This window comes from Equus caballus, chromosome 11 (assembly GCF_041296265.1).
Source record: "Equus caballus isolate H_3958 breed thoroughbred chromosome 11, TB-T2T, whole genome shotgun sequence".
Lineage (NCBI taxonomy): Eukaryota > Metazoa > Chordata > Mammalia > Perissodactyla > Equidae > Equus > Equus caballus.
The window spans coordinates 35,164,450-35,184,972 of NC_091694.1; the positions used below are offsets into that span (position 1 = coordinate 35,164,450).

At 37.6% G+C, this 20,523-nt stretch overlaps 1 protein-coding gene across 24 annotated transcripts in view; it reads right to left on the reverse strand.

Moving 5' to 3' along the window:
• Window positions 1–20,523, reverse strand: part of BCAS3 (BCAS3 microtubule associated cell migration factor) — a 576,498-nt gene that overhangs the window by 305,405 nt on the left and 250,570 nt on the right. For all 24 annotated transcript variants that reach the window (XM_023652948.2, XM_070227541.1, XM_023652945.2 and 21 more), the window contains one exon: window positions 5,212–5,362. In XM_023652948.2, the coding sequence (XP_023508716.1) occupies window positions 5,212–5,362 (151 nt within the window). The remainder of the gene's footprint in view (window positions 1–5,211; window positions 5,363–20,523) is intronic.

Sequence of the window (20,523 nt, forward strand, 5' to 3'; positions counted from 1 at the left end):
CTGGCAGAAACAAGATGAGAAGACGGGGCTTCAGACTCCTAAGTCAAGATTCTTCCACTACATTACCTAACCTTCTCCTACAGGGTCGGGCCAAAGGTTCGAAAATCTACCTCCAATTGCTCACAAAGAAAGGAATAAATGTAAAGATGGCGGGAGAGGAGAAGAGCAGTAAGCTGCTCCATTTAAGGAAAAAGAAACCTATGAAAGACAACAAATCACCTCACGTTTACTGCACAACAAATGGTCTGCTAGTTAAGAGCAAGGAAGTAACTTGATTCCCATTTTCTACATTTTTTTATTCCCAAGAAATTATTCTGACCTCTTTTTGAAGAGGTCTTTTTATTGTTCCCTGCTTGTACTCAAAAAATAATGTGTATATATTAATAATCTTAGATTTAATGCACATAAAATTAAGCACATTGATGAAAAAGTATCTACTTAGTAAATTTTTGCATAGGAAGCATTAAAAAAACTTTATTACTTACTTGATTCATTAATTCGACCAAACATCTATGAAATGTTGTGTAATAAATCCCTACAATAAAAACTTAACACTCCAAAACAAGGAGCAATCCCTTAGCACTCAGTTTCACTTTTAACAGATGAGAACTATCCTTCTTTAAATATGATAAAAACATGATAGAAGTCTTTCCAATCCTCCAGTCTTAGACTGGAAGAAAACAAATTCTGTCTGAATGAGCGAATGTTGAACCAAATGATTTCTAGTACTTCTTTGCCTTCATCAGTATATACTGTAGTAGGGTTAAGCAACAGCTGTTGCCAAAATAGGCCTTATTTCCTCCCAATGCTGCTTCAAGGCACAGAACATGAAGGTGTAAATACATCTGTCTTTTGCCATTTGCAGTTCTACTGGCCTTGTGCATGTCTTGGAGTAAGACAGATGGTCCCTGGCACTGCACAGGCTTTCAGGGATATATATTTCCAAAAATAAGAAGGCAGATGTGAAATATGGTGAGCACACGTTTTACACCCTGAAGGTCTGACTTGAGGCTTCCATCTCAATTTGGTTATTTAAATATAGGATCCTAGGCAATCCTTAGAAATCTCTGTGCTAGAAATACAAGTCTTCATGCTTATTTTACATCTTTAAGACAAACATCTAGGACATGGAACAAATAAATGTTGATCTAACCTAAGTAAGTATATAATTTTACTACATATCAGGTATATTGGAAGTAATCATAGACCTTACATGTCCATAAATGAGCCAGCTCTGTGAAATCTTTCCACATAATCGATGTCAAATATTTCTTGTTAATTTTATTTTTAAAATGCTAGGAAAGGCATTTCATAGAAGCAAAGTTACAGTCAATTAGAACCTCCAGAATGAAGAGAGACCTGGAAAATGAAAAGCCCATTTGCTCATCACTCTGGTGACCCTGATGTGACAATCAAAGTTTCTTAGTAAATATAATAAAATCTAATGGAAATAAGGCAAATTAGCTAACTGCATTCTTGAGAACTGGTCACAGCAAAAATTTTAAAAATAAAAATGAAATAAATATATCCTTTAAAATCTAATGGGACGAAATCTAATGATATGAAACGTCTGGAATTTGCTTCAATCTCAGCACATGTCAAAAATGGAAATTCAGGGGCTGGGCCAGTGGCGCAGTGGTTAAGTACACATGTTCTGCTTTGGCAGCCTAGGGTTCACTGGTTCGGATCCCGCGTGCGAACCTAAGCACCGCTTGTCAGCCCATGCTGCGACAGGCGTCCCGCATATAAAGTCGAGGAAGATGGGTACGGATGTTAGCTCAGGGCCAGTCTTCCTCAGCAAAAAGAGGAGGATTGGCAGCAGATGTTAGCTCAGGGCTAATCTTCCTCAAAAAAAAAAAAAAAAAAAAAAAAGGAAATTCAGGGAATATATTTTGTTCTCGCAAAACAAATATTACTTTTGGTAAGGCAAAATACATGTATTTCAATGAAAATGCTAAATTTTAAGATAATAAAACCACAATTTATATTCTGAAAAATTCTATGACCATATGCTTGGGTGACTTATAGTAAAATAATTATAAGGAAAGTCACAATAGCAATTTCTGAACATAATTAACAAACTCTCCAGAAAGTGGCCTAGGGGTCTTAAGTCTTGGAATCTAGCAATAGCCAAGTATAAGCTATGAATACTATCATCAAAGTGTTTATAGATGCCTGTAATCCGTGTTAATAGGAAGGGAAAGAAAGAACGGTAGGAGGGAAAGAAAAAAAATAGGTAGGGAGGGTAAAAAATAGTAGGTGGGGTAATTTGTGGTACATTAAAGCTCTGCTACAAGTAGAGAATTCCTTACGGATAATTATATTCAAAAAACTAATAAAATGACTAAAAAATCTCTTCTTTTTATAATTGTACTATGCTTATCTATGAGAATATCCTTGTCTTTAGAAATTACATATTGAAATTATGTAGGAATAAGGGGCTACTAAGCCTACAAATTACTCTGAAACAATTTAGGAAAAATCTGGTGTGTGCGTGTGTGTGGGGGCGGGTTCGTGTGCACATGCACTTGAACGCTAAGGCAGATATGTCAAACTGCTAACCTTGGGGAGTCTGGGTGTGTGAGAATCCCTTTCAGTGGTCTGTAACTTTTGTCTAAGTCTGAGTCTACATCAAAATTAAAAAAATGAAAAACCAAGTACTCATTGTGGGACAAATATTAATTATTCTCTCTAAACATTTCAATAAAGGACATGCTAAAAAAAAATTTTGAAACTTGGCAAAAACAAAATGGTTTGAGAATTGAGATAAAAAGTCTAGTTAACAAACGATGTATGTATCTTGAACTAATAATACCTTCAAAGTATATAATTCAAATTCACATCATTTAATCCACTAATAATTATTAAATTGTCTACAATATAAGGGAGAATAATATAATGCTCTAAAATTTTAGGATTTTGTGACCAAGTTTTTAAAAAGAAAAGGAAACAAGGAATTTATCTAAGTTCATAAAGTAGGGTAGCACAGGAATACACTAGACGATTAATAGTTTCAACCCATCTAAGGGCAAAGAGAAAGAGAGTAGCAAGAGAGTGAAAGAGAATGAGGGAGAGATTTTATCTTTTTATTATGGAAAATTTTAATATATGCAAAAGTGGACTCACTTTCCACCCCTCCCCACAAATATTGTGAATTAAATTCTAACATCATACGATTTCATGCATACAATTTCTGTCACTATCTTAGAGATGTATTTGGAGAAGCTCATTCAAAAAAAGACAGCTAATTCTTTGCATCACAAAAACAGCATAGCTCTGAAATCTTAAAAATAACAACAATAAACACCAGAAACAAAACTAAAATTAAATGCAAGAAGAATAATTTTGAGTATTCTTTCACTAGATTCAGGAAAGACAAACAAAAATTCAGAAGTACTTTGTAGAATTGTACAGTGCTGGGTCAAATCAAGAAGGTACAATTAAGCACTGACACTTCTGCGAATGAAAAACTAACTCGAAAATTATGGTTCAAGATTTAGTACCATTTTTATTTGATTCTACATCTCCCAGAAATATAACATCACACGAACAAAAAAAATGAGCTAATAGTAAATAAAGTTCATAAGTCGTTTACTCTTGCTAGCGACTCTTATTTATCTTAAAGAAACTAATAAAGAGAACTCAGAATTCCATTGAAATTATACTATTACTGAACATAAAGAGTTAAATAGCTGAAATCGATTAAAAGAAATACAGGCCAAAGGATCTGTATCGTAAAACATCTGATTAGGGACCTAGATTTGCTGTAATTTTTCCTCCTTTTTTTCCTTAATATGCTAGAAACTCAATTTTATTTTTGCATTCAGCAACAGGATCACTTTATATAGAAATACCACTCCACTGGGTAGAGGGTCAATTTCTGTGTGTTGGTGGAATCTGGAGTTCAAAGGCCTCCTCCCTGAGAATGAGTATTTCTTTTCTTTCTTTTTTTTTTTTTTTGAGGAAGATTAGCCCTGAGCTAACTGTTGCCAATCCTCCTCTCTTTGCTGAGGAAGACTGGCTCTCAGCTAACATCCGTGCCCATCTTCCTCTACTTTATCTTAAGTGGGACGCCTACCACAGCATGACTTGCCAAGCGGTGCCATGTCCGCACCAGGGATCCGAAGCTGCGAACCCCAGCCTGCCGAAGCAGAACGTGCACACTTAACCACTGTGCCACCGAGCCAGCCCCAAGAATGAGTATTTCTTCTCACAAATGTGACTTCTGTAAACACATCACCACCTAGCACAACAACATTAAGGAACATTGATATACCAGCCAAATAATTTAATCTATTCGTTTTGTTGGGAAAAATCCTTAAGAATATTGGAAGCCAACATGGGGTTTTCACCTGACTACCTGAATAAAGAATTTTAAGACAGTTGTTCTATTTCAAATTAGGTTAAACTTCAGGATTGCTTATTGATAAAAATAGGTAATTTGCTTATAGACATATATATTTTATGGTACAAAATGGGATTTCAGAGTTATTATGCAATTGAATATCTAATGATACCTTAGACATAAGCAGTTTATTTTTAAGAACCCAAAGAAGTAATAATTTTATATTCCTAACAGGTAGGAAGCTAAAAAAATTTTAAATAGCTAAAATAAGCACAAAGATATCAAGTGAGCCAGCAAAAGTCTTTGAGGATGTTAATGACCAATAGAGTAAAGCCCAAATCTTAGGACTCTGGCTTTTGAAAATTACCCAGAATATCACATTGTCCTGACACTAATGACAGATTACTGTATGTGAATTATACCTCAATATAGATGACTTTTTAAAAGTATTAGAAACATGATTGTCATCTAAAGTTCTCTCCTTAGTATTTATGTCAGTCAAAATTTGTGAATCGTTATAAATCCAAATTGTATCCAAAAAGAGCAAGAAAATGAAACTGTACTTTCAGACAAAGCCACAAGGCAGTAAGTATAAGACTGAATAGATGGATCTGGTTTTTATTAGCCAATACTAGTTTCACAACTTGTCACTGCTTTGTTTTTTCTATGAATGTGTGTGTACATGGTTGTGTGTCAGTATGTTTGTGCATGTTCTGTACTTTGTACTTAATCTGCTGCCATTAAGTCTCATGTGGGCTGGAAATGAAGAACATAATCAAAACCACCCAAAGAAAAAGCATGTTTTATTTTTATATATTCAATCCTATAAAATCGCCATTAAAAAGATATCAAGCCTGAGGCCTTACCCTGTTCGTTTGGTGATGGTCCCCAATGTCATTGGCTGCTTGATTTGTGCAAGAGGCATCAACACCATCAAGCTGGGGAGAGGAGAGAGCCGAGGGTTGCCAGGGTTGTTGTTGGCAAAATTATTGTAGGAGTCTTGGCTGTTTAGTTTCCCTACAAAGAGAAAAATAAAGAAAAGCATCACGAAGGGAAGTTTCCTTCTCTGGCAGGGTTTTCACTGACTCCACTAACCATTTAAGAAAGTTACCAAAGACAGAACGGATTATAAAAGAATCATGGTTATGTGGAGGGGGGAAAAAACATAAAAGATACTAGTAACATCGAGTGTGACTCAATTATAAACAGAAACTTTAGTCTTTGGAGATGGAAGAATGGAGGATACAGAATTGGATAGAGGTTAAACGGTTATACAAATAATTAGTGTCAAATTTAATTATAATTTTATGGTGTTATAAAGAAATATAGGATTTTAAGAGAAAATAAAAGGAGAAGATCTAAATGAGTCTAGAGGAACCATGGAGCATTTCCCTAAACAAGCTTGAGAGTAAGTAGGGAGAATATTCCAGTCATGGCAGCCTGTGAAGGCTTGGCGGGGGGTGGGAGGGGGTGGGTGGTCACAAGAAATGTGAGTCATAAGGATGAGTATCCATAGAGAATAGCATGAGAGACACAGGATGAGATCAAAGTCATAGGCAAAAATATCGCCTTCCTCCCAATATCTACCACTCCCAACCATAAAATTAAAAAACACAAATCAACACATTTCCCTTTCGTTTATGCTGGGCATTAATAACAAAAATAAAAAGAATATCTACGGACAGCTAATCTTTGACTAAGGAGCTGAGAACATACAATGGAGAAAGGAAAGTCTCTTCAACAAATGGTGTTGGGAAAACTGGATAGCCACATGTAAAAGAATGAAAGTAAACCATTCTCTTATGCGATCTACAAAAACAAACTCAAAATGGATCAAAGACTTAATGGTAAGACCTGAAACCATAAGACTTCTAAAAGAAAATATATAGGCAGTACACTCTTTGACACCAGTCTTAAAAGGATCTTTTCGGACACCATGTCTTCTCAGACAAGGGAAACAATAGAAAGAATAAACAAGTGGGACTTCATCAGACTAAAGAGCTTCTACAAGGCAAGGGAAAACAGGATTGAAACAAAAAGACAAGTCACCAATCGGGAAAAAAATATTTGCAAATCATATATCTGACAAAGGGTTAATCTCCACAATATATAAAGAACTCACAGAACTCAACAACAAAAAATCAAACCACCTGATCAAAAAATGTGCAGGGGAGATGAACAGACATTTCCCCAAAGAAGATATACAGATGGCCAATAGGCACATGAAAAGATGCTCATCATCACTGATCAGCAGGAAACTGCAAATCAAAACTACACTAAGATATCACCTTACACCATTAGAAAGGCTATAATAACCAAGACAAAAAATAAAAAATGTTGGACAGGTTGTGGAAAAAAGGAAGATTTCTCAAAAAAGGAGATTTCTCAAAAAATTAAAAATAGAAATACTATATGACCCAGCCATCCTACTACTGGGTATCTATCCAAAGAACTCAAAATCAGCAATTCAAAGAGACTTATGCACCCCTATGTTCACTGAAGCATTATTCACAATAGCCAAGACGTGGAAGTAACCTAAGTGCCCATCGACTGATGACTGGATAAAGAAGATATGGTGTGTGTATATATATACAATGGAATACTACTCAGCCACAAAAAATGACAAAATTGTCCCATTCACAACAACATGGATGGACCTTGAGGGTATTATGTTAAGTGAAATAAGCCAGATAGAGAAAGACAAACTCTGTATGATTCCACACATATGTGGAAGATAAACAAACACATGGACAAAGAGAACGGATTAGTGGTTCCTAGGAGTAGGGGGGTGGGGGGTGGGCACAAAGGGTGAAGGGGCTCACCTATAAGATGACTGACAAATAATAGTGTACAACTGAAATTTCACAATGTTGTAAACTATCATAACCTCAATTAAAAAAATAAAAAGAATTGTCATTATGACTCACTAATAGCCAGGGGGAAAGAAAACCTCTGTGAAATAAAATCTGATCTGCAGAGAAAGAAATTACTCTCAGCTCAACAGTAAGCCAAACTCCTCTTACGCACTTACCTATTCTCCCTCTCCAAGGTTTTGCATTTTCCAGAATGTCCTATATGTGAAATCACAAAATATGTAGCTTATTGGGTCTAGTTTCTTCCACCTGCCAATAAGCATCTGAGATTCATCCACTCTACATTTTCCCGCATGTATCAAAAGCTCTTTTCTTTTTGGTTCCTGAATATGATCCCATTGTATGCAGTTACTTCAATTTGTTTATCCAGTTTTGGTAAGAGGACATTTCATTCCTTTCCAGCTTTTGGTTATTAGAAACAAAGTTGCTATAAACATTTGTGTACAGGTTTTTGTATGAATGTAAGGGGGGCTTTTTGGATAAATAATCTAGGAATGGAATTGCTGGTCATAGTAAATGAATGTTTGCATGGACATAATAATCGTATATTTAAGGTTATGAGAAAATGTCAAACAGTTTGACAAAGTGGCTGAACCATTTCACATTCCCACAAGCAAAGTATGACAGTTTTAGTTCTTCCGCATCCTCACCAGAATTTGGTGTTGTCACTCTTTTTTGATTTTAGCTATTCCGGCTTTGATTTGGATTTCTCTAACGACCAATAATGTTTAGCTTTTTTTATTGTTCATGTACTTGTCACCCATATTTCTTCTTTGGTAAAGTGTTTGTTCAAATCTTTTGTCCATTTTAAAAGTTGGGTTAATCTTTTTACTGAGATATAATTCGTCTACTGTGAAACTCGCCCTTTGAAAGTGTACAGTTCTGCGGTGTTTAGGGTATTCTACGGAGTAGTACCATCATAATCACTATCTAATTTCAGAACATTTCCATTACCTAAAAAGAAAGCCTATACCCATTAGCAGTCACTCTTCCTTTGCTTGACCCCTCAGCTTTTGACAACCAGGAATCTCCTTTCTGTTTCTATGGATTTGCCTATTCTAGATATTTCATATAAATGGAATCATACAATATGGCCTTTTGTGACTGCTTCTTTCACTTAGAATGTTTTCAAGGTTCATCCACATTGTGCCATGTATCAATAGTTTATTCCTTTTTATAGCCAAATAATATTCCATTGTATGAATATAACACATTTTACTTATCCATCAGTTGTAAATATTTGGGTTGTTTCCACTTTCAGACTATTATGAACAATGCTTCTATGAACATTAGTGCACAGGCTTTCACGTGGACATGTGTTTTCAACTTTCTTGGGTATATACACCTAGGAGTAGAGTTGTTGGGTCTATATTTAACCTTTTGAGGAACTGCCAAACTATGGCTGCACCAATGGATGAGGGCTCTAACTTACCCACATCCTCAACAACACTTGTTATTGTCTTTTTTATTTTAGCTGTCCTAATGCGTGTGAAGTGGTATTTCATTGTAGTTTTGATTTGCATTTCCCTAAAAACTAACGATGTCAAACATCTTTTTCATGTACATTTTAGTAATTTGTATACCTTCTTTGGAGAAATATCTACCCAAAACCTTTGCCCATTTAAAAATTGGGTTGTCTTTTTATTGTTCAGTCCTAAGAGTTAATTATATTCTCTGGATAAAAGTCCCTTATCAGGGGTTGGCCCCGTGGCCGAGTGGTTAAGTTCCCGTGCTCCACTGCAGGCGGCCCAGTGTTTCGTTGGTTCGAATCCTGGGCGCGGACATGGCACTGCTCATCAAACCACGCTGAGGCAGCGTCCCACATGCCGCAACTAGAAGGACCCACAACCAAGAATATACAACTATGTACTGGGGGGCTTTGGGGAGAAAAAGGAAAAAAAATAAAATCTTAAAAAGAAAAACAAAGTCCCTTATCAAATACATGATTTGCAAATATTTTCTCCAATTCCATGTGCTGTCTTTTCACTTTCTTCACAGTGTGCTTTGAAGCATAAAAGTTTTTCATTTTGATGAAGTCTAATTTATCGATTTTTTTCATTAGTTGTTTGTGCTTTTATTGTCATATCTGAGAAACCACTGCCTAATCCAAGGACACAAAGATTTATGTCTATGCTTCTTCCTAAGAGTTTTATATTTTAGCTCTGACATTTAGGTCTCTGATCCATTTTTAATTAATTGTTATAAATGATGTAAAGCAGAGGTTCAACTTCATTCTTTTGAACGTTGGATATCCACTTGTTTCAGCACCATTTGTTGAAAAGACTATTCTTTCCTACCTCAATGGATTGTCCTGGCACCCTTGCTGAAAATCAAACGACTACAAATGTAAGGATTTATGGATCTTATTCTCAAATTTTAAACGTTCCTTATATAATCTAGATATAAGTCTTTTGTAAGATGTACAATTTTCTAATACTTTTTAACACACCGTGACTTGTCTTTTCATTCTCTTACAGATCTTTTAACAAGCAAAGATCGTTTTTCATAAAGTCCATGTTTGTTTTGTACATTTGGTGTTGAATTGTTAAACTACTGATGAACTACTTGCCTGACCTGAGGTCACAAAAATTCAATCTAAAAGTTTTTCAGTTTTATATCTTACATTTATATATGTGATTTATATGATATGATATAATTGAGTTAATTTTCTGTAAGTTATGAAATGTGACTTTAAAAAAATATAATAATGAAATGAAAGGAAACAAATGACAGCAAATGAAACAAAAATCCCTAAAGTTTAGCTGAAGTTTACCACAACCGGACAAATACGAGTTTAGAATTTTTTTCAGTTTGTTTTTTTAAGCAGTCCCCTCAAAAAATTACCTATAATGTCTATTACTCCAGTACTGTGATACTTAAAGCAAGAGGCAAGGTCAGATCTATGATCTCTTTCATTTTTTCCATTTAACTAATATCCTGGCCTAATGACAAATTTTAAGCTAAATTTTGTTGAGCTGAAGTTTTATGCCAATTCCTAATGATTTCTTAATGTAAACAGAAATCACATACAGTCAGTGAAAAGAAACAGACCAGAATATTAGAAGGGAACATATTATATCCTGGAGCAGAAGCACCCACTTGGACATTTATTATTTCTATATTTTTGGTGTCACTATCTTGCAGCCTACAGCTACAAAATTCAAATAAGTTACAAGTCTCACAGAGAGAACAGCATGAAATATAAAAGCAGAAATTATTACATTATCAAAGTCCTCTTCAGATATAAGCCCTACAGAATTAGAAAATTTAGATCAATTTACTTCTTTCTGAATTTCCATAACGCTTCAAAATGCTGTCATATTGAGAATTGGGTTCCTAAACAATTGATGACTTCTAAAATAGGTATTACACAAATCTCTGCCCAAATTAACAGAGAACTCACTGAAGACAATACTTTAAATTTCAAAACTCTTACAACCCCTGTTCAGTCAACTTTTTCCAAGGGAGAACAATAACTGTGAGGCATCTTTGTCTCAGTAAATAACAGTTTTTCAGAGGGACTAAAGATAGAAAAAGAATAGAGAAAAATCATATTGAATTCCTTTTCTTTCTAAACACAGTCAGTGGTTTATGGCAGTTCTTTGACGCGTTATTATATCCAACAAAACTTAGCGCTTCCATCTACACCTTGTCATTATCTGCAAAAATGTCAGCTGGGATTCCGATAGAGAAGGCACTGCATCTGTACATTGGTTTAGGGTGTACTGCCATGTTAACAATATTAAGTCTTCCAAGCCAAAGACATGGGATGTCTTTCCACTTATTTAGGTATTCTTTAATTTCTTTGACTATTGTTTTATAGATTTCAGGGTACAAGTTTTATACATTTTTGGTTAAATTTATTCCTATTTTATTCTTTTTTGATGCAACTTGTAAATAGAATTGTTTTCTTCATTTCACTTTTGAGATTGTTCGTTGCTAATGTAGAGAAATACAACTAATTTCTGTGCATTGATCTTGCATCCTATAACCTTTCTGAACTTGTTTCTTAGCTCTAATAGTTTCCTGTAGATTCCTTAGAAATTTCTATATACCCAATCATGTCATCATCAAAGAAAAGAGTTTTACTTCTTCCCTTCTAGTCCAGATGCCTTCTATTTCTTTTATTGCCTAATAACCCTGGTTACAATTTCTAGTACAATGTTGAACAGAAGTGGAAAGAGCAGAGTATGATCATTTTGAGTTAATTTTTGTACATAGAGTGAGGGATGAGTTAAGGTTCATTGTGCTTATTGCTTTGAAAATGGTTGTCCACTTGTTTCATCACCATTTGTTAAAAAGATTATCCTTTCTTCATTGAATTTTCCACCTTTGTCAAAAACAAATTGGCCATAAATATTTGGGTCTATTTATGGATTCTGTTCCACTGATCTATGTGGCTATCCTTTCACCAATACCACATTTTCTTGATTACTATAGTTTTATAGTCAGTGTTATTTTCAAATCGTTGTTCTTGAATTTTCATGAAAAGTATCTGCCCCAGTTATATGGTTAGCAATAAATATAGTATTTTATAAATAATAGCAACAGCAAACACATACATATAAATTTTGTTTTTACTAATTTGAACTAAGGAGACAAATTTATATAGAAAACAAAAGAATCCTCCCCAAAAAGGTCCTAATATCTTATTTCTAAAAGACATCCTGAAAGACATTCACTCTTAAAATAGCATGGATTCAGAAAAGACGGAGAACTACTACAGCATATCTAACGCTAGCTTCAGAGGGGATGGAAAGGTAAGAGGTGCCTTTTAAAAAATCATTTCAAGATGAAATTGCAGAATTAGGATCATGGCTTAACCAAATGTGACTTCTTTCTTGGACACAAATCTATGAAATTATCAAATTAAATACCTATAAATGTCTCTTTTGCAAAATAAGGAGAAAGATAATAAATTCACACAAATAAAATAAATATTTATCTCTCTATCCCCCCAATTTCCAAATCAGAAGTCACATTAGAGTTAATTGAAGCAACCCACATCCATTGTAGGGATAACAAAAGACAACATTCAGAATGTGCACCAGATGCTTTAGGCCTTTTACTAAATTACAAAATAATACCTACACTTACACAACATAGAACCTTCTAGGTAATACGAAGAGTAGTATTCCATTACAATATGTTATATTTGTGGAGGAATAACAGAAAAACTGTTTTATAGTTAAGTCAAAGTAATTTATTATGACACTCAAGACCAACTTAGATGTAAATAGTTGCAAGATTCATCATTACGCAAATATGGTAATACAAATTTGGATCTGAAATCAGACCACAACATTAAATATGTCACAAGGTAATGAAATTCAAGGACTGTGTACAACATACACATTTCGCAACTAGTAGTCAAATATTTGTTGAGTGCCTTAGCCTAAGATTACACACTGTGAGGACTGAATTCTCTGTTATCATGAAGCTTACAGTCTAATATGCATGAAACAGGAATAATTAAGTGCTAATTGCCTAGTATTAAAGATAAGTACACATGGGATCAATTATTTGGAGAAGAGACCACAGAGCAGATGGGACATGATCTATGCTTTGAAAGATGCACAAAATATGGGTAAAAGTAGGAGAGAAGAAATTTTCTGAGCATGAAGGATAACATGAAGAGCAGACAGTATAAAGGAATGCCACATAAGTGAGCGATAGTAAGGAGTGTCTAACCAGAGGACAGGATTACAATGGAAAGCAGTGGGAAGATGAAATGACTTCATTTTTAGAAGAACCTTCCAAATGAGGCAGAGGAGTAGAAACTTAGGTAAGTTCTTCAGCAAGGGAACAGTACAGATTTGGAGATCAATTTAACTTTATAGACAGGACAGGTGGTCTAGAAAAATGAAGTAATGCACTGAGAAGCTCCAAATCTTGTGGTTTAGTTAGCCATGACTTAAAATCCCTTCACTGGCTCACCAGGGTAAAGAACAACTTCAGAATAACATACAAGGGACTTCAGACCTAGCCCTCTCTGTCTGCTACTGTACCGTCAAGCAACACCCAAGTGTGGATGGGCTTTTACTCTTGGTGTCTGTGTTTATGATGTAACATCTGAAAAAGTAAAGTAAGTTGGGTAGATTTCATATTCATAAGAAGAGGGGTAGTGTCTGTCTTAAATTTTACTGGCTATGGTAAGCAATTTATAAAAAAAGATTTAATGAAAGAATAAATGTGTTGGAGCCTGATTCCAAGATGGCGCCGTGAGTAGTCCTCTTTGTCTCTCGCCCTTCGAGTCTACAATTATTTGGACACTTATCGCTTGACAAAGGATATCCAGACAGCATCTCAGGACGTCTGAGACACCCACGCGACTATACATCGGAAGGCGGACGGACTTTCCTCCGGGAGGATGTGGAAATAGGTGAAAACTCTCCGACCCCGACGGGCAGCCTAGTACCCGCAAGCAGCTTTCTTCCAACGGACGCCCCCAGAGGATCCACACACATCTAGGGCAGGAGCGAGAACACAACAGAGGAGCGACGGTGGAAACAGGTGACCAGAACCCTACTTAAACCCCCAGCAATTACTCCTAAACGCAGAGGGAAACTTTGGAGTTGCACACCTGAGCCCGCGGGGAGAGTCTCTCCCCGCCATTGGCGGGGAGACCCGGCCTGGTGCTCGGGGCGCCCGGAGGGTCCCAGAGAGACGCCCACCCCGGGGGACTAGGGATTGCTGGAGATCTCGGAGAGGACCGGGGCGGGGGAACTTTCAAAGGCGGGTCCGGCGACCCGGTGGGGAAGCGCCGGAGCTCCGCCAGGCAGCAGACAAAACTCTCTGTCTGCCGGTAGCAGAGGGGCCACGCTGAGCACTCAGGGCTCCCGGCAGAGGCCCGGAGAGAAGCCCAGAGGGCGGGGCGACCCCCAGCTGCCGTTGCCCGCCCCGGGGGACTAGGGATTGCCGGAGATCTCGGAGAGGACCGGGGCGGGGGAACTTCCAAAGGCGGGTCCGGCGACCCGGAGGGGAAGCGCCGGAGCTCCGCCAGGCAGCAGACAAAACTCTCTGTCTGCCGGTAGCAGAGGGGCCACGCTGAGCATTCAGAGCTCCCGGCAGAGGCCCGGAGAGAAGCCCAGAGGGCGGGGCGACCCCCAGCTGCCGTTGCCCACCCGGTGAGGCTAGGGATTGCCGGAGATCTCGGAGAGGACTGGGGCTGGAGAGAGTTCCAGAGACCCAGCTTAGTAGCCTAGGGGGAAACCCTATAGGCTCACAGAAGCCTTAGGGAAAGCCTCTGCACAGCATCAGTAGAAGGCACCCAGCCGCCAGCCACAAGGCTGGAAGACCCCAGGGCAAAAGCAGCATAGCTAGGTGTACTAACCACAGACTGTAGAAGATGCCAATAGCTCTCCTGCGACCCATAGAGGACAAGTGAGATTTGGTGGGTGCCGACAGCAACCGAGCGACAAATAAAAGTGATCCCACCCCTGGCCACTGGAAAAGCCCATAACACCGTTGCAGACCCCAAGGAGAGAGCGCATCTAGGTGGGCAACAACAGTAGGCACCTGCAGCCTGAAGCCCCCCGTGACGGCCCCCACGGCAGAGGAGGGAATCCAAAGGGCCACTGTGGCTACGAAGAGGGGCCCAGGCCCAGTTAGCAACTACGGACAGGGTTCCTGGTTGGTGAAGTATAAACAGCTGCTCCCCCCACCGCAGCAGCTGAAACAAGTGAAAGGAGCAACTAAACTCTATCTCCATGCGGAGGCACAAATCAACATCATCAAGCAATATGAAAAAATACATTAAATCTCCAGAACAGAAAGAAAGTAACAAATACACAGAAATCAATCCCAAAGAAAATGAGATATATAACCTAAATGATGATGACTTCAAAACAGCCATCATTAGGATTCTCAATGAGTTAAGAGAGAATTCTGACCGACAACTCAACGAGTTCAGGAGCTATGTCACAAAAGAGTTTGATACGATAAAGAAGAACCAAACAGAAATACTGGAAATGAAGAACACAATAGAGGAGATTAAGAAAAATCTAGATGCTCTGAACAGTAGGGCCGATAATATGGAGGAAAGAATTAGCAATTTGGAAGATGGCAATATAGAATTGTTGCAGGCAGAGGAGGAGAGAGAAGCAAGACTTAAAAGAAATGAAGAAACTCTCCGAGAATTATCAGACACAATTAGGAGATGCAACGTAAGGATTATAGGTATACCAGAGGGAGAAGAGAAGGAGAAAGGGGCAGAAAACCTATTCAAAGAAATAATGGCTGAGAACTTCCCAAATCTGGTGAGGGAGATGGATCTTCAGGTGACAGAAGCCAATAGATCTCCAAACTTTATCAATGCAAGAAGACCAACTCCACGGCATATAGTAGTGAAGCTAGCAAAAGTCAACGACAAGGAGAAAATATTAAGGACAGCCAGGCAAAAGAAACTAACCTACAAAGGAACCCCCATCAGGCTATCAGCAGATTTCTCAGCAGAAACTTTACAGGCTAGAAGAGAGTGGAATGATATATTCAAAAATCTGAAGGACAAAAACCTACAGCCGAGAATTCTCTACCCAGCGAAAATATCCTTCAAATACGATGGAGAAATAAAAACTTTCCCAGATAAACAAAAATTAAGGGAGTTCATTGCCACAAAACCTCCTCTTCAGGAAATCCTCAGGAAAACCCTCATTCCTGAAAAATCCAAAAAAGGAAAGGGGCTACAAAACCAAGAGCAGAGGAGATAAGTAGAAGGACAACAACAGAGAGTAGCAGCTCTACATCAGAACAGATTAAACCATGGGACGAGAAACAAAGGAAACTGAAGAAAACCGGAAAACAAGACACAAAATGGTAGTGGTAGGCCCCCACGTCTCAATAATCACTCTAAATGTAAACGGATTGAACTCCCCCATCAAAAGACACAGAGTGGCAGGATGGATCAAAGAACAAGATCCAACAATATGCTGCCTCCAGGAAACACACCTCAGCCCCAAAGACAAACACAGACTCAGAGTGAAGGGATGGAGAACAATACTCCAAGCTAATAATGAACAAAAGAAAGCAGGTGTCGCTATACTAATATCAGACAAGGTAGATTTCAAAGCAAAACAGATAAAGAAAGACAAAGAGGGACAGTATATAATGATAAAAGGGACTCTCCACCAAGAAGACATAACACTTATAAATATATACGCACCCAACACAGGAGCACCAAAATTTGTAAAGCAACTCTTAATAGAACTAAAAGAAGACATCAACAACAATACAATAATAGTAGGGGACCTCAACACACCATTAACACCAATGGACAGAACATCCAGACAGAAAATCAACAAGGAAATAATAGAATTAAATGAAAAATTAGACCAGATGGACTTAATAGATATATATAGAACACTTCATCCAAAAACAGCAGGTTACACATTCTTCTCAAGTGCACATGGAACATTCTCAAGGATTGACCATATTTTGGGAACCAAAGCAAACATCAATAAATACAAGAGAGTTGAAATAATATCAAGCATCTTTTCTGATCATAACGCTATTAAACTAGAAATCAACTACAAGAAAAAAGCAGAGAAAGGTGCAAAAATGTGGAGACTAAACAACACGCTTCTCAACAAACAATGGATCATTGAAGAAATTAAAGAAGAAATCAAATATTATCTGGAGACAAATGAAAATGAGAACACGACATACCAAATCATTTGGGATGCAGCAAAAGCAGTCCTAAGAGGGAAATTCATCGCAATACAGGCTCACCTCACTAAACAAGAAAAAGCTCACGTAAGCAACCTCAAACGACACCTAACAGAACTAGAAAAAGAAGAACAAACAAGGCCCAGAGTCAGTAGAAGGAGGGAAATAATAAAAATAAGAGCAGAAATAAACGATATTGAAACAAAAAAGACAATAGAAAGGATCAATGAAACAAAGAGTTGGTTCTTCGAAAGAATTAACAAAATTGACAAACCCCTAGCCAGACTCACCAAGAAAAGAAGAGAGAAATCGCAAATTAATAAAATCAGGAATGACAGAGGAGAAATCACAACAGATACCAATGAAATACAAGAGATCATAAGAGAATACTATGAAAAACTATATGCCAACAAATTGAACAACCTGGAAGAAATGGACAAATTCCTAGACTCCTACAATCTCCCCAAACTGAATCAGGAAGAAATGGAGAATCTGAATAGACCAATCACAAGTAAGGAAATAGAAACGGTAATCAAAAACCTCCCCAAAAACAAGAGTCCAGGACCAGACGGCTTCTCTGGAGAATTCTACCAAACATTCAAAGAAGACTTAATACCTATTCTCCTCAAACTGTTCCAGAAAATTGAGAAAGATGGAGAACTCCCTAACACATTCTATGAAGCCAACATCACTCTGATCCCCAAACCTGACAAGGACAACACAAAGAAGGAGAACTACAGGCCGATATCACTGATGAACATAGATGCAAAAATCCTCAACAAAATTTTGGCAAACCGATTACAGCAATACATCAAAAAGATTATACACCATGATCAAGTGGGATTTATACCAGGGACACAGGGATGGTTCAACATCCGCAAGTCAATCAACGTGATACACTACATTAACAAAATGAAAACCAAAAACCACATGATCATCTCAATAGATGCAGAGAAAGCATTCGACAAGATCCAACACCCATTTATGATAAAAACCCTCAGTAAAATGGGTATAGAAGGAAAGTACCTCAACATAATAAAGGCCATATATGATAGACCCACAGCCAACATCATACTCAATGGACAAAAGCTGAAAGCCATCCCTCTGAGGACAGGAACAAGACAAGGGTGCCCACTTTCACCACTCCTATTCAACATAGTTCTGGAGGTGCTGGCCAGAGCAATTCGGCAGGAAAAAGAAATAAAAGGAATCCAAATAGGTAACGAAGAAGTAAAACTCTCGTTGTTTGCAGACGACATGATCTTATACATAGAAAACCCCAAAGAATCCACAGAAAAACTATTAGAAATAATCAACAACTACAGCAAAGTAGCAGGGTATAAAATTAACGTGCATAAATCAGTAGCATTTCTATACACTAACAATAAACTAACAGAAAAAGAACTCAAGAACTCTATCCCATTCACAATCGCAACGAAAAGAATAAAATACCTTGGGATAAACTTAACCAAGGAAGTGAAGGATCTATACAATGAAAACTACAAGACTTTCTTGAAAGAAATAGGCGATGACATAAAGAGATGGAAAGACATCCCTTGCACATGGATTGGAAGAATAAACATAGTTAAAATGTCCATACTACCTAAAGCAATATACAGATTCAATGCTATCCCAATCAGAATCCCAAGAACATTTTTCACAGAAATTGAACAAACAATCCTAAAATTCATATGGGGCAACAAAAGACCGCGAATTGCTAAAGCAATCCTGAGCAAGAAAAACAAAGCCGGCGGAATCACAATCCCCGATTTCAAAGCATACTACAAAGCTACAGTGATCAAAACAGCATGGTACTGGTACAAAAACAGGTCCACAGATCAATGGAACAGAATTGAAAGCCCAGAGATAAAACCACACATCTATGGACAGCTAATCTTCGACAAAGGAGCAGAGGGCCTACAATGGAGAAAAGAAAGTCTCTTCAACAAATGGTGCTGGGAAAACTGGACAGCCACATGCAAAAGATTGAAAATTGACCATTCTTTTTCACCACACACCAAAATAAACTCAAAATGGATCAAAGACCTAAAGATTAGGCCTGAGACAATAAGTCTTTTGGAAGAGAATATAGGCAGTACACTCTTTGACATCAGTTTCAAAAGAATCTTTTCGGACACTGCAACTCCTCAGTTGAGGGAAACAATAGAAAGAATAAACAAATGGGACTTCATCAGACTAAAGAGCTTCTTCAAGGCAAGGGAAAACAGGATTGAAACAAAAAAACAGCTCACTAATTGGGAAAAAATATTTACAAGCCACTTATCCGACAAAGGGTTAATCTCCATAATATACAAAGAACTCACACTGCTTAACAACAAAAAAACAAACAACCCGATCAAAAAATGGGCAGAGGACATGAACAGACATTTCTCAAAAGAAGATATGAATATGGCCAATAGACACATGAAAAGATGTTCATCATCGCTAATCATCAGGGAAATGCAAATCAAAACTACACTAAGATATCACCTTACCCCCGTTAGATTGGCAAAAACATCCAAAACCAAGAACGACAAATGTTGGAGAGGTTGTGGAGAAAGAGGAACCCTCATACACTGTTGGTGGGAATGCAAACTGGTACAGCCACTATGGAAAACAGTATGGAGATTTCTCAAAAAGTTAAAAATAGAAATACCCTATGACCCAGCCATCCCATTACTGGGTATCTATCCTAAGAACCTGATATCAGATATCTCAAGAGTCCGTTGCACCCCTATGTTCATTGCAGCATTATTTACAATAGCCAAGACGTGGAACCAGCCTACATGCCCAGAAACTAATGATTGGATAAAGAAGATGTGGTATATATACACAATGGAATACTACTCAGCCATAAAAAAAGACGAAATTGGCCCATTCACAACAATGTGGATGGACCTCGAGGGTATTATGTTAAGCGAAATAAGTCAGTCAGAGAAAGACGAACTCTACATGACTCCACTCATAGGTGGAAATTAGTATATTGAGAAGGAGATCTGATTGGTGGTTACCAGGGAAAAGGGGGGGTGGGGGGAGGGTACGGAGGGGGAAGTGGTGTACCCACAACATGACTAACAAAAATGTACAACTGAAATCTCACAAGGTTGTAATCTATCATAACATTAATAAAAAAAAAAAAAGAATAAATGTGTTAATAAAATGGTCAATGATGACACAGCTCAGGAAGGCAAACTCAGAGAGAAAGCTACTAACTCTGGTAATCTTCAATAGGGTGGTTTCAGTAAAGACGTGGAAAAGTCAGACAGAAAGGGATAAGTAAAGGCAACACTGATAGGAAATGATCAAGGTAATGGGCATAGAACACAGATTTAAGGACTCTGAGACTGAAAAGAAGACATTAACAAGAGGAGATACTATACCAAGCAAAGATTTCATTCAACATTCATTCTTTCACTTTCACTTTTTGAGCCTTATTGGTATGAGGCCCTGTTCTAGTCCTGGATGAATAAGCCCAAGGGACTCCTAAAGAGTTCATAACACAACAAGACAGAAAGATATATAAACAAAAAATATGAATTGGGAGAAAACATGCTAATAAAGGTATCTGCAAAATGTCTCAGGACTAAAAAGGAAGAAGGCATTTGTATTGTTGTTGTTGAAAGGGAGATAAGGTACACAAAT